We start from the raw sequence: 13,064 nt of genomic DNA on the forward strand, positions 1-13,064 counted from the left end.
AATTTGAAAAAAAATTTTTTTTCAGAGGTCATCTAAATATGGTTTCTTCCTGTGATATTTCTGCAGATGAACGAAGAGTTTGTACGTCATCTTGGGATAAAACAATTTGCTTATGGGATGTGAATGCTGGAACTTACAGGTTGTTTTTAATACTTACAATTTTTATGCTTTTTTTACGATTTGCTTTTTTGGTTCAGACCTAATTAAAATTAAATTTTTAGAAAACATGGTCCAACATATCTTTCCAATGGCCATGAAGGTTCAGTGAGTGCATGCAGAATTTCAAGAGATGGTGAGCTCATTATATATATATATATATATATATATATATATATATATATATATATATATATATATATATATATATATATATATATATATATATATACAGTAGCTTGCAAAAGTTTAGAAACACCTACTTTTTTTCAGTTTTTAACGCATAACTTTTCACAAACTTTCTCGAATAACCTGGAATTTTTACAGAATGTGCTCTATATTATAACAATTCAAAATCCATTTCACAAAATTTTTAAAACTCACCAATCAATTAATTTTTATTGTTTTTTTGAAAAGACTTCCGTGCAAAAGTTTAGAAACAGTATAATAACCCGCAATTATATCAGGTTTTTGTAAACAAAAGCATTATAAAAGGTCAAATTTTTCTGAAATTTATTATTTGAATTAACTTGAGATATTTCAAAAGCAATGAAGTATAACTAATTGAGAAATTATTTGTGAAGTTTTATAATTCAATTATGTAGTGATATTTTAAAAGCATGGGAAAGGCTAAGGAAGTTTCAGATGAAATAAAGAAATTCATTATAAAAGCTGTGGGGAAAAAAATGACTTACAGAAGGATTTCTGAACTTTACAATGTTTCTAAATCAGGAATATGTCACATAATGAAAAGGTTTTGTCAGCACAAAACTATTGAAAGCAAGCCTTGCTCTGGAAGACCTAAAGTTACAACTGAAAAGGCTGATAGATTATTAGTAAGGTTTTGCAAGAATAATCCTCGCATGACTGCTGTCGAACTTGCTGCACAAACTGTAGTGTTGATATAACTAAACGTCAATTACGACAAAATAATGTGTATGGTCGCCGTCCAGTTAAGAAGCCTTTTATATCTGCGAGAAATTTAAGAATCAGAATAAAATTTGCGAGAGATCATCTCAGTTGGACAGTTAATGATTGGTCAAAAGTCCTTTTCTCTGATGAATCAAAGTTTATGCTATTCAATAGTGACGGAATTAGATATGTCAGACGTCCAATAGGAGACAGATTCAATCCAAAATATCAGTTACCTACTGTTAAACATGGAGGAGGAAATATTATGGTTTGGGGGTGTTTTATTCGTGACAACCTGGGTCCCATTCATCGCATAGAAGGTATTATGGACCAGAGAGTTTATTTAGACATAATGAAGAGCATTATGCTGCCCCATGCAAAGGACAAAATGAATCGTAATTGGATCTTTCAACAAGATGATGACCCAAAGCATTGTGCCAGATCTCTTAAGGAATATTTTCAATCAAAAAAAGTCAACGTTCTTGAATGGCCTTTACAGAGCCCAGATCTCAATCCCATTGAGGATCTTTGAGAGTACATTGACAGGCAATTAGTTGGTAGAAAATCAACCAACAAAGACAACTTATTTGGTTTGATTAAAGAATGTTGGTATAATATTCCTCAGGATGTTCTCATTAGTTGATTCGATGTCTCATTTAGTTGATTCGATGCCTTGTCGCTGTGATGCTGTTTTAAAGGCAAATGGATATGATACCAAATACTAACTTTTTTATTGAAACTATTTTATTAAAAAATTGTAAATTTTGAAAGTTTTAGTAAATATTTCAGCTTTATAGAAATAGATAATAGTCCAAATTCAGCTGTTTCTAAACTTTTGCAAGGGCACCTTTTCAAAAAAACAATAAAAATTAATTGACCGGTGAGTTTTAAAAATTTTGTGAAATGGATTTTGAAATGTTATAATATTTTTTTTTTTTGTTTTTTTTGTTTTTCTGATGAATCTTTGTTGATGAAACACAGTGTCAAATGGAAAAAATTTTTGTTAAGTGATTTTCTACTAATATATATATATATATATATATATATATATATATATATATATATATATATATATATATATATATATATATATATATATATATATTTCTAATTCACTCCCAACAAAGTTCCAAAGGATCCAAATACAGAAACAATATTTCATACAGAAGTGAATAAGAGATTTGTAGAGGTAGAGAATGGAATCAGGAGTAAGATAATAGCAAGCACAATGCTAACTTGGCAATCAATTGTATATATGGTTTCCATGAGAGGTCAGTATTGAGCAATAATCCAAGAAGATGTAAAGAGGGCTCAGTGAGAGCATTGCCATTCATTAATATAAATGTAGACAATATTGTGGTAGTTGTTTGCATATAATAACTTGTCGGAGTTAAAATTCACAAGCCACTGCAATCCCCAAACTGTTACAGATGTGAGATCAGATTCCAGATCACCTGTTCTAAGCAATCAAAAAGAGAAGACTTTTAATCAGGAGTATAAAGTTGTCAGCAAATAGAATTTTTTTTTTTTTTTTTTTTTTTTTTGTTATTCACCTCCTCAAGGCCGATAAAGCCACTACAGATGAGGAGGCTACTTAATAGTAGTTATAACCCTCTCTCAACTCTATAACTCCGAAACACGAACCTTGACGAACAAGGCCGCTGCGCGGAGAAACAAGTTGAATTACTTTAGACACTATAAATATTTATTATATATATTTTTTTTTAATTAAATTTTTCAAAATAAACTTCTTTTTATTGATATCTTTTGTTGACAGAAGATTATAATAGCTTTAAATTTGTTTATAAACTAAAAAAATCATCTTTATAGGGTCAACAGTTGTTAGCGCATCATATGATGAATCACTCATTGTTTGGGATGTCAACAATGCTTGCAAAAAATTTTCTTTAGGGGTATTTTTGTTATAATTGTAATGTTAAAAGTCTGTAAAAGTTTATAAGTAAATTATATGTAATAATTAATCACCATAATATATTGTACAAATTATGTTTTCTTTTATAAAAAAATAAAATTTTGCTTTTTTTGAGACCCAACATGACATACTTATAAAAAAAATTTCATTTTGGCATTTAGGGTCTCTTTGCAAAGTTCAGGCTTGAGGTGGCCCCTGTAAATCCAATAACATTTTTTAAAATTTTGTTTGAATTTAGAGATATTTAAAGAGTTACTTTTGAGCACCAATAAAAATTTTTAAGTATAGGTCTTTTTTTGAAAGTAGGTGGTGTTTGCAGTACTATATCCAGACATAATTCCATACTGTTTGACCGGTATGAGCACAAAAAAATGTGCCAAATAAAAATTCATTAAGTTATAAATTTAAATGTTAATAAAATCCAACATTAAATAAAAGTAAATGAACACGTTAAAAAATTTTTTGTTAGCCCTGCATTATGTTTTATAACTATAATTATAGTGTAAATTTTATCAACGTATTTATATTTTTTATATAATATGGTATTTTATTTAGGTGAATTTATAGAATGATTTTTATATTGTTAAAGTTTAAATTGCATTGTTAGTATATTTTACACTGCATTACGTTCTTTTAAACAATAGCTATAACAAAATTTGAATGAGAAAGTAAAAGATTTAATTTCATTTGTGAAAAAAATTTTTTAAACAATAACTTTTAAACAATAACAATTCTTCTTTCTTACAACAAATAATGATGTTTTATGGTTGCTTTTACACAATTAAATTGATGGAGACTTTTGTAAAATCTTAATATTTTTGTGTAATAAACTAGTTTGCAAATAAATAAAAAGGAAATAATTATTTCTTTAAAAAGCATTGCAAACTATTTTACATTCCTTCAAAGTTAAATTTATAATTTTTAAAGCCATACTCAGTTTAAGTTTTTTATCAAAAAGAAAATTTATCTGTGTATTTAAATCAAAAAATTAATGGGGTTAACATTATTTTTACAATAATTAATTTAGTTTAAATAAATCTCGCATAAACAATATCAAAAAACAAATATAAATATTCCAAATGATTAAAGATTTTGTTAAATGTAAATTGCAGTACATATAGGTGAAATCATGATTTTGTACGTAAAATGCGCACTGCAAAACACATCATAACTAGACCTGACCGGAGAGGGGAGATTATTTAGCAAGGAGGCCCTAACTTTTTTTTTTTGGATCGGTACCACCCAAACTATTGCTGGGTACGGCACTGGTTTGATGCACCCTAACATAACAACCCCTATACTCCTATTTTAAACAGCCCCATTTATACATCATGTTATATAATGATCAACTTCATGCTTATTCGTGTTTGCACAAAACTCATGGCAGCCATTACACCCGAACTAATGTGGAGAAAAAGTTGCAACAATTTTTTTATAGGAAATTGTTGCTCTGAAAGCATCTGGGAATTTTCCTTAGAGTTCAATAACATCTGTAAGATTTTCCTCTAGACGTAATTATATCTGAAAAAAATCATATGTAACATCTGTTTGAAGTAATGCATTATGAGTTTATATTATTTTCCTGTATTTTGCAAGTCCTTAAATAAATGAGATTAATCTGTATTTTATGGGTCCAGACACTTTTATCAATATAACAATGCTAAGACAAAGTATTTAAAATTTCATTTGCGTTGCTACAAATAAGTAGTCTTCTAAAACACTTTTTCTTGTTAGTAATCAAATGTCTAAAGTTACTAGACTAAGTTAAAGAAGTAAAACTTATAGAAAACTCATCACTTCTAAGTTTTGCAACAAATACTAATCTCAACTTTCAATTTAAAAGATCTTGGAGATTACATTTTACAAACACTATTTTATGCTAAGTTTAATTCTGATTATTAATATGCAAAAAAAATTTGAGCTTTTAATATTACTTGAAGTAATTTGAATTAAACCAAAAACTACCTATGATAAAAATTCTGGAAACAAAAAAATTTTTTTTTTTTTGTAAACAAACTTATAAATAGGTGCTGTTTTTTACAATATAATACAATTTTGGTAATGTAGCTAGAGGAAAAATAAAAATTCCTATGGCCATTTAAACAGAATAAAGTGTTAATAAAATAAAAGAAAAAAGTCTGTTTTTTTTCTATTTTATATATGTTCGTAATTAAATTTTGAATTTGAATTTCAGCCAGAATCGGATTTGCCAGAACTGTTTATAAACTTCCGGGTGGAATTTTATCAACAAATTGAAGTTGCTCTATAGTATATATTAATAACTTATGTATATATATATATCCAACTTATTCATCGTTAACATCGTGGCTATATATGTATATTTATAACCTATAATATATATATATATATATAACTTATTTCATAAATTTGATTCTTGTTTCATTTAAATCAAATATGTTGTTTTTATTTGTTTTTTATAGTTATTTATATTTATTGAAAGTTACATACATTTATTGAAAGTTTTGACCTGCATAATGTTTATATTTAAAATAGGGTTTGGAAAAATTTGTAATTGCAGATATTCGCTGATAAATTGTGCGCATGTATTTGCATAATTATGCGCATAACTTTTTTTCAATTTTAAATATTTTTTTTTTTTTTTTTTTATTTGTAGTTATTTTAGGTGCTCCCAGAAGTCCTTACGGTCTTATCACAGAGCACCGCGGGAGAGCATTTAACAAGAAGTTCACGCCTCCTTCCGTACCAATGTCGCTTATATGGCTGGAGCTGGCATCGGACCTCTGGGTTCTGAGCCAGAACTCTAACCACTGCGCCACGGCTGCTCTATCATTAAAAACTGTTAAATTGTTTTGACTAGACAGCCAGACAAAAAAACGAATTTTAATTCTAGTTTTCATGAAATTTTTCATTAATATGCTTTTGAAACAAAAAAATCATCAGTTTTAATTGTGGAATTAAAAGTTAACAACTTTTACTTCCACTATTAAATCACTTTTATGAACGCACTTTTATAATTAATAACTTTAAGTTATTAATTATAAAAGTGCATTTAAAAAAAAATAATTTAAGTTATTAATTGTAAAAAAGAAATCGATATGAAATTAGCAAATTTCTTTTTCTGAACTGAAATATCTTTTTGTCTTGTTGAATCTGAAGCTTTTAAGGATTTGATTAAATCCATCGTATGCACCATCAATACCGTGCGCAAAAGCGCTGTCAGGTTCGCTTCTTGATAAAAAGTATGCAGGATGCTCCGCTAAACTGGAAGAAATTCTCAAATCATCTGAAAATTTAATGCTCGTCAGTGAAGTGTGGACAAATATTGGTGGCAATCATATAGTAAATTTTTGTATCAAGGCACCAAATACAAAACCATTTTTCTATACTTCTATCAACGCGTTGGGCATAATTCAAAATGCTGCAGCTGTTGCTGGTGCCATCATTGAAGTAATCGAAACTCTCGGCCCACAAAAGTTCAGAAGCATTATCACTGACAACGCTCCAATAATGAAATCTTCTTGTTTAGGATATTTTGAGTACTGCTGAAAGTTCAAAGACCATCAAAGACGCTGAGAAAATCTAATTTGGCCATTGTTTTGACGCTAATTAAATCAAATGCTTTCTGGGTTAGTTTGGCAAAACTTGTGAAAGATATTGAATATCCTTCTTACATCATTGGAAGACTTGAAAATGATGATGCTTCATTAGCTTTGATGTATTATTATCTTGGTGAAATATACAAGAAATTTGCAAATAAGGAAATTATTTAGGAAATAGTGATTCCTTATCACCTCAAAAATGGGAATTGCCTATATGCTGACACCAAAGTATGCTGCAGAAGGATTCTACTTTGGATAGGATAAGGCTGGTATAATTAGTTCAATTTCAGAATTAGCCTCTAAAATAAATCCAACAATTGCTGAAAAAGTTGAAAGTGAAATGATTGAATTTGTTGCAGAAATGACAACACTGACAGAAAAAAGAAAAGAGACAATTTTTAAAATATGTGCAAAGAATTATTTGAACATTGTTGGTCGTCATAAATATTCAGCAGTCTTTGAAGTTGCAAAATCTATTGTTGAAATGATATGTTCGTCAGCAACAGCAGCGAGAACTTGGTCAATTTTTTGATTTATTAATTCATGATTGAGAAATCGCTTGACAAACAAGCGCGTAAAAAAATTAGTTTTCATATATACCAATAGGGTTTGTTGGATACAAACAACAAAAATGACTGCATTTTAGAGGAAGGTTCTTAGCGGGTTTGAGTGTGAAGAAATTATAAATGAGCAAATGTAATACAAAAATAAATTAAATTGTTAAGTTTTGTGATATAGCAATCCGTTTAAAAATCATGAAAATAATTTGAAATATTTACTAATAAAATTAATTACAGAAAATCAACTGAAAAATTATTTCTTTTATTAAAAAAAATAATTTTTCAGTTGATAAAAAGTTTTAATTTAAAACTTGCTTTTGATTTAAAAAACATTTTCTTCTATATTTGACAATATTTAATTAATTTCACATACCACTCATCTGTTAAATTTGTATGTGCATCATATACATATTATGCGCATAACTTTTGAATGGTATGCGCATGTATTCGCCAATATGTGCATAAGTTCCAAACCCTCATTTAAAATTATGTTTTCTATTTTTTCATTTAGGTTAAATTGAAATATTTACTGTATCAGGCATCCTATTTCTTTTAACTATTTAAAATTTTTGCACTAAAATATTCCTAAACTTCTAGAAATCTTTACATAATTGATTACTGCAAATAAAATTACATTTTGTTCTTTAAGAGATTTGTATTTTTTTACCTAGATTTACCAATATTTCTTGATTGCCCTGTAGGACAATGATTTTTTGATTTAATTTACAGCCTATGTCAGTGTATTTCTACAGTGTTTATATATAATATTGAATAACAACAAATTATATACTTAAATAATAGTATTTTAATAACAAGGTGAGACTGTTGATTCCACAAATTATTTGGAAATTTTAAAGTACAATGTCTCTAGTTGGTTTTAAATAAGAATATTTGATTATTTTCATGCTTAACGGGCCAACTTGCCATTAATCAAAAATTATCAAGATATGCTTCCAATAAATTTAATTATTGTTTTTGTCCTGTTGCAGGGCAGTTCACCCTATCAAATCTGTTAGGTGAAATTAAAAGCAAAAGTTTCTGAACAAAACCCAAGCTCAAATTTGAGAGAAGCTATAGTATAAGCTTAGTGACTTAATTACTCCTAGCATGTTTAACCTTAAACTCGAAGTTTAAGAATAATGTCTGTATTGTTGAAATAGCGAAACAAAATAAATGAAGTTTTTATTTTGACAAGTTGTAGTGGTGTACATTAAAAGAAGTCCTGTTTACTTGTCACAAAGAATATGATATTTTCATTCATTTAACGCTATGACCTGTCACAAAGAGTATGATATTTTCATTCATTCAGCGCTATGACCTGTCACAAATAATATGATATTTTCATTCATTTAACGTTATGATCTGTCACAAAGAGTATGATATTTTCATTCATTCAACGCTATGACCTGTCACAAAGAATATGATATTTTCATTCATTCAACGCTATGACCTGTCACAAAGAATATGATATTTTCATTCATTCAATGACCTGTAAAAAAAAAAGTCTGTAGTTGAATGATAATAATATTTTATTTCAAAAAGTATAAATTTTATAAATTGAGTATAAATTTTCAAAGATTTTGTATTTAATTTTAGGGGGTCACACTGGATGGGTAACAGGTTTGATTTTAGAAAATTATTTTATTTTAGGGTCACACAGGATGGGTAACAGATTGTGATTTTTCAGAAAGTGAGCAGTGCGTTATATCTTCATCAAAGGTATTCTTTATTTTTTTTTTTACTAATATCTATATATATATTTTTTTAATATAAAAACAGTTTATATATGTGAGCTTTTCTTAAAATTTGAAAACATAATTTTAGGATGGTTCGGTACGTTATTGGAACCTTGAAAATAGTGATGAAATACCTGTCATCATACAAAATAAGAAAAATATTGGATTGTTATCATTACAAGTTAGTTATTGCTTTCTATAAAAAAAAAAAATTTTTTAAATATTGGTTATTATTTTGGTTATTAGTCAAGTTTTTTTATTCCTTTGCTTGTATTTATATGTATATAACTTGTGATTTTTATTTATTTTGCTTAATTTTCTTTTGCCTGGAGTAAATCAAGAGCTTTTAAAATTATAGGCTTTAAAAATTTTAAACAGAATTAATTCAAGGTATTAAAAAAATGTGTGTGTGCTTTTCAAAAACAGCTTTATTTCTTTTAGTAATGGGTTCATACCAAATAAAGTTATAAAAATGTTTTTAATGAAGCATTAATATATGAAGTTAAAATTATATAATAACCAACAAAATTAAAAAAATATGAAATATGTTTTATAATAAGAGATTTATTAAAATAAGTTATTTTTTGCGTCCTTGCAATGCAGCCATAGGATATAACCTGGTGATGTACTTTTATTTAGGGTACTGTGCTTTTTTGATTTAAAGTGTTGTACCTTGAGGCTAAGTAAAAGAGTAGACAAAACTTTAATTTGAGATCACTCATTTTTGAATAGTGATCTTAAATTTTTGACTTGTATTTTACTCATAGAAAATATTTTGTGGCAAAACTCAATACTAATCACAAAATATATCTTTTGACTTTGTTTAAACATTGTTTTGTGCTACTTCAGGGTTATTCACTTCAAAGTTAGGGTTATGTTGTAAGTTTATTTGGTTAATACTTCAATAAATAATTTGTTTTGGAGAAGTTTAGCTAGCTCTAAACTTTTTTTCTAATGTTTATTTAAGATGTGAATGTGACTTGTCTCGGCACTTAGGGGCTCATCTCTTTCTCAAACTTGGAAGTAGGCTTTTTCCTTATCTCATTATTTAGTTGAAGGTAGCTATGCTTTCTATATCTATATCTATGCTTTTTGTCAGAACATTTTAGTTCTGTGGATACAAGTTACACTCATTTCAAGTTGTATAACTTTCTATTTTTTGTGGCATTGAATATTGTCTTATGTCCATTATCACAATTAAGCAGTGGTTAGATTGTGGCCCAACTAATGAGTCACTAGCATCTATATACATTTTCCAGCTGTTCCACCTTTTTTGATACCATTGTGATTCCACCACTTGGATCTTTCTTGCAGAGTGATGTAAGTAAGCAGTTCAATATTGAGTTCAATCTTTTTTTGATGGTTTGTATGGTATTGTGATTTATCTTTAAATTTCTCAAAGACAATCGCCAGTAGCATTGCATCAGTTTTTAAGTATGCATCGTTGTAGTCTCCGTCATAGTAGTCCCCAACTTTTGCAGTCTCCGTCATAGTATCCTCAATGTATCTTTTCTCGACAAGCTTTAATAAAACTTTTCTTTCAGGTGATTTTTTTATTCAAGTGACTATGCTTATTAAGGTAATTCTTTTCTCTGTGACGCAGTAATGGTAGCTCTATGAGAATTATTTTAGTTATGATTATATTATGATCAAATTTTTTAGCCAGAAGGTTGTCTAGTGGGATATTTTTAAACTGTTGGTTTATCATTCTTAAAATGTGTAGTAACCTAATGCTTTCTGGTAACGTGGTAGTGGTTCTGAACATTTACAATGACTGAATGCTTCTGGATGAAGACAGCTGTTTTAACAAGGCTCTTCTCTTGGACTGGGTTGGATTGGGCAAATCCTATGTATACACAACAATTGCTACACCAATCTATAAAAAACAGCTGTCATGAATCTTAGACAATGATATTGTTTTTAAGTATGTCCCTTAGTTATCTTTAAGACAATCTCTACTAAACAAATTTTGATTAGCATCTCAGCAGCAGAATACATTCCCAAAAAATATGGTTGTTGCTTAAATATGTTTTGTATTTGGTAAAAATAGGCTAAATTGGCATATTTAAATTTGTTTTGTATTTGATTAAAAAATTTATTAAATATTTGCATTTTATTGAAATGTATTTTCAATTCCATGTACAAGGTTAACCGGTGTTTTTTTGTGTGGAAAAAACCAAGATGTTAGTTTTCGATTTTTTTTCATTTTTAACACTAAGATAAACTAAACTTTTGTTTTTAAGGAATATTTGTTAGAGGACTTAATTTAATTTTTTTTTTTATTATACCATTTTATCAGTTTTATCTCAAAAATTTTTTTGTACTTTTTCTCAACCTAGAGTACAATATTCAGCATTTTCTAAGTACAAATATTTGTATTTGTATTTGGAAATTGCCAATGGCATATATTTGTATTTTAATTTGTATTTGTAAATCTAGAATTAATGTATTTGTCATTGTTCAAATGTATTTGACCCCAACCTTGGCAATTTATCAATAATTGATATCTTTAATGAAGCAGAAATAAATGGTTTTATATAAACACAAGGTAGTGTAATTAGTTGCAGAAGCGTTTATCAGTTATTATGAGCTAATGTTCATACTCAGGTATAAGCCTTGGTATTGCTACGTAAAAGTTTACCTGAAGTGAATGCACCTTAAGCCACTATATAAACAAATATATACCAAGAGCTCACAAGTTGCCCGTGGTAATAGCAGCTTTAAAATCAAGTTGAAGATATAATTGGATATTGAACAACCATTTTTTTACAGATACTTCATAACTATAACTTTATTACTCTCTCTAGTGGTGTAGTATATGGATAGTTATCTCAAAGATAACTATTTTTGTGAAGGTACTTTAATAATTTTAAGATGTCATAAAAACCTTCATTTATATTAAAGGTATCTTTGTTTATTTTTTGCAGCATTGTGGCAAGTTTAACTATTCCTCAGACAATCATTTTTGTGCAACCATCTTCAAAGACCTCAAGTTCTGAACAGTAATACTATCAAGCATAATTATTGCAGGGTTTTTGTTATCTACCCTAAAATGCACAAATTCATTCTTCCACTCTAAAATGTACAAATCTCACTCTTTCAGCAACAATGCTAAAACTGCACATCACACAGCTCTTTCCATTTATATACTCTGAAAAAAAAAAATTATTTTTTTTTGTTGCCTTTTTGACTTTATTTTGATTAGTTAGATTTTTTGACTAAACCATGAAGATTTTTAATCTTAATTTTTTTTTAACAAAAGCACAAAGTATCAATCATGATTTTTTTTAACAAAAGCAAGATTCATACTTTGTATGAATCTTGATTTTGTTAAATGCTCTGAAGAAACAATATTTAAAGTTAGCATTAAAAAAACTCGCATAAAACAATTTTAACAAAAAAGCATAGGTGCTTTACTTATAGAAAGCATAGGTGTCTTATAAGATTTTATACTATGTAATCTTTATTTTTTTGTTTTTTATGTTGTACATGCTGTTGCATACTTCTTGTTGCAACATTGCACTGTTGCAAACTTCTTGTTGCAACATTGTACTGTTAGTATTACAGTTTAAATTAGAAAACTTTTTAGTAATGTAAATATAAACATATCAAGGTTTTTTTTAATATAAACTTATAATTTTTTTTTTTAAAACGTTACTATAAGTTATTGTTTTTTATTTTGGTTGATTATTTTTGTAAAGTTTAAAAAACTATTTTTATTTAGTGTCATAAATGTGGGAAACAGTTCTCAATTTCACAAGCTCAGGATCAGGATTCTATAAAGCACTGTGTATTTTGTAGACTGGAAGCCAAATTGAAAATGTATTATGATAATTAGATACTATCTGTATCATATATATATATATATATATATATATATATATATATATATATATATATATATATATATGTGTGTGTGTGTGTATATATATGTATATATAATGTGTGTGTGTGTATATATATACATACATATATATATATATATATATATATATATATATATATATATATATATATATATATATATATATATATATATACATACATACATACATACATACATATATGATAATTTTTATTCATGGAGACATTTAAAGGCATATTTACACTGTATGTTATATATATTAACATTGTATGTTACTAAAATATCTTAAGTAAAAAAGAAATTTTTAGATAAAATTTTAAT

General features: G+C 27.5%; 1 protein-coding gene across 1 annotated transcript in view; it reads left to right on the plus strand.

Moving 5' to 3' along the window:
• The window catches only part of LOC101241145 (WD repeat-containing protein 88), a 35,997-nt gene extending 23,244 nt beyond the window's left edge, over positions 1-12,753 (plus strand). The window contains exons 7-12 of the mRNA XM_065819190.1: positions 26-139; positions 222-292; positions 2,899-2,981; positions 8,793-8,861; positions 8,967-9,059; positions 12,603-12,753. Coding sequence (XP_065675262.1) covers positions 26-139; positions 222-292; positions 2,899-2,981; positions 8,793-8,861; positions 8,967-9,059; positions 12,603-12,716 — 544 coding nt within the window. The 3' untranslated portion in view covers positions 12,717-12,753. The remainder of the gene's footprint in view (positions 1-25; positions 140-221; positions 293-2,898; positions 2,982-8,792; positions 8,862-8,966; positions 9,060-12,602) is intronic.
• The last annotated feature ends 311 nt before the right edge of the window (positions 12,754-13,064 follow it).

The sequence above is a fragment of the Hydra vulgaris genome, chromosome 15 (assembly GCF_038396675.1).
Source record: "Hydra vulgaris chromosome 15, alternate assembly HydraT2T_AEP".
Lineage (NCBI taxonomy): Eukaryota > Metazoa > Cnidaria > Hydrozoa > Anthoathecata > Hydridae > Hydra > Hydra vulgaris.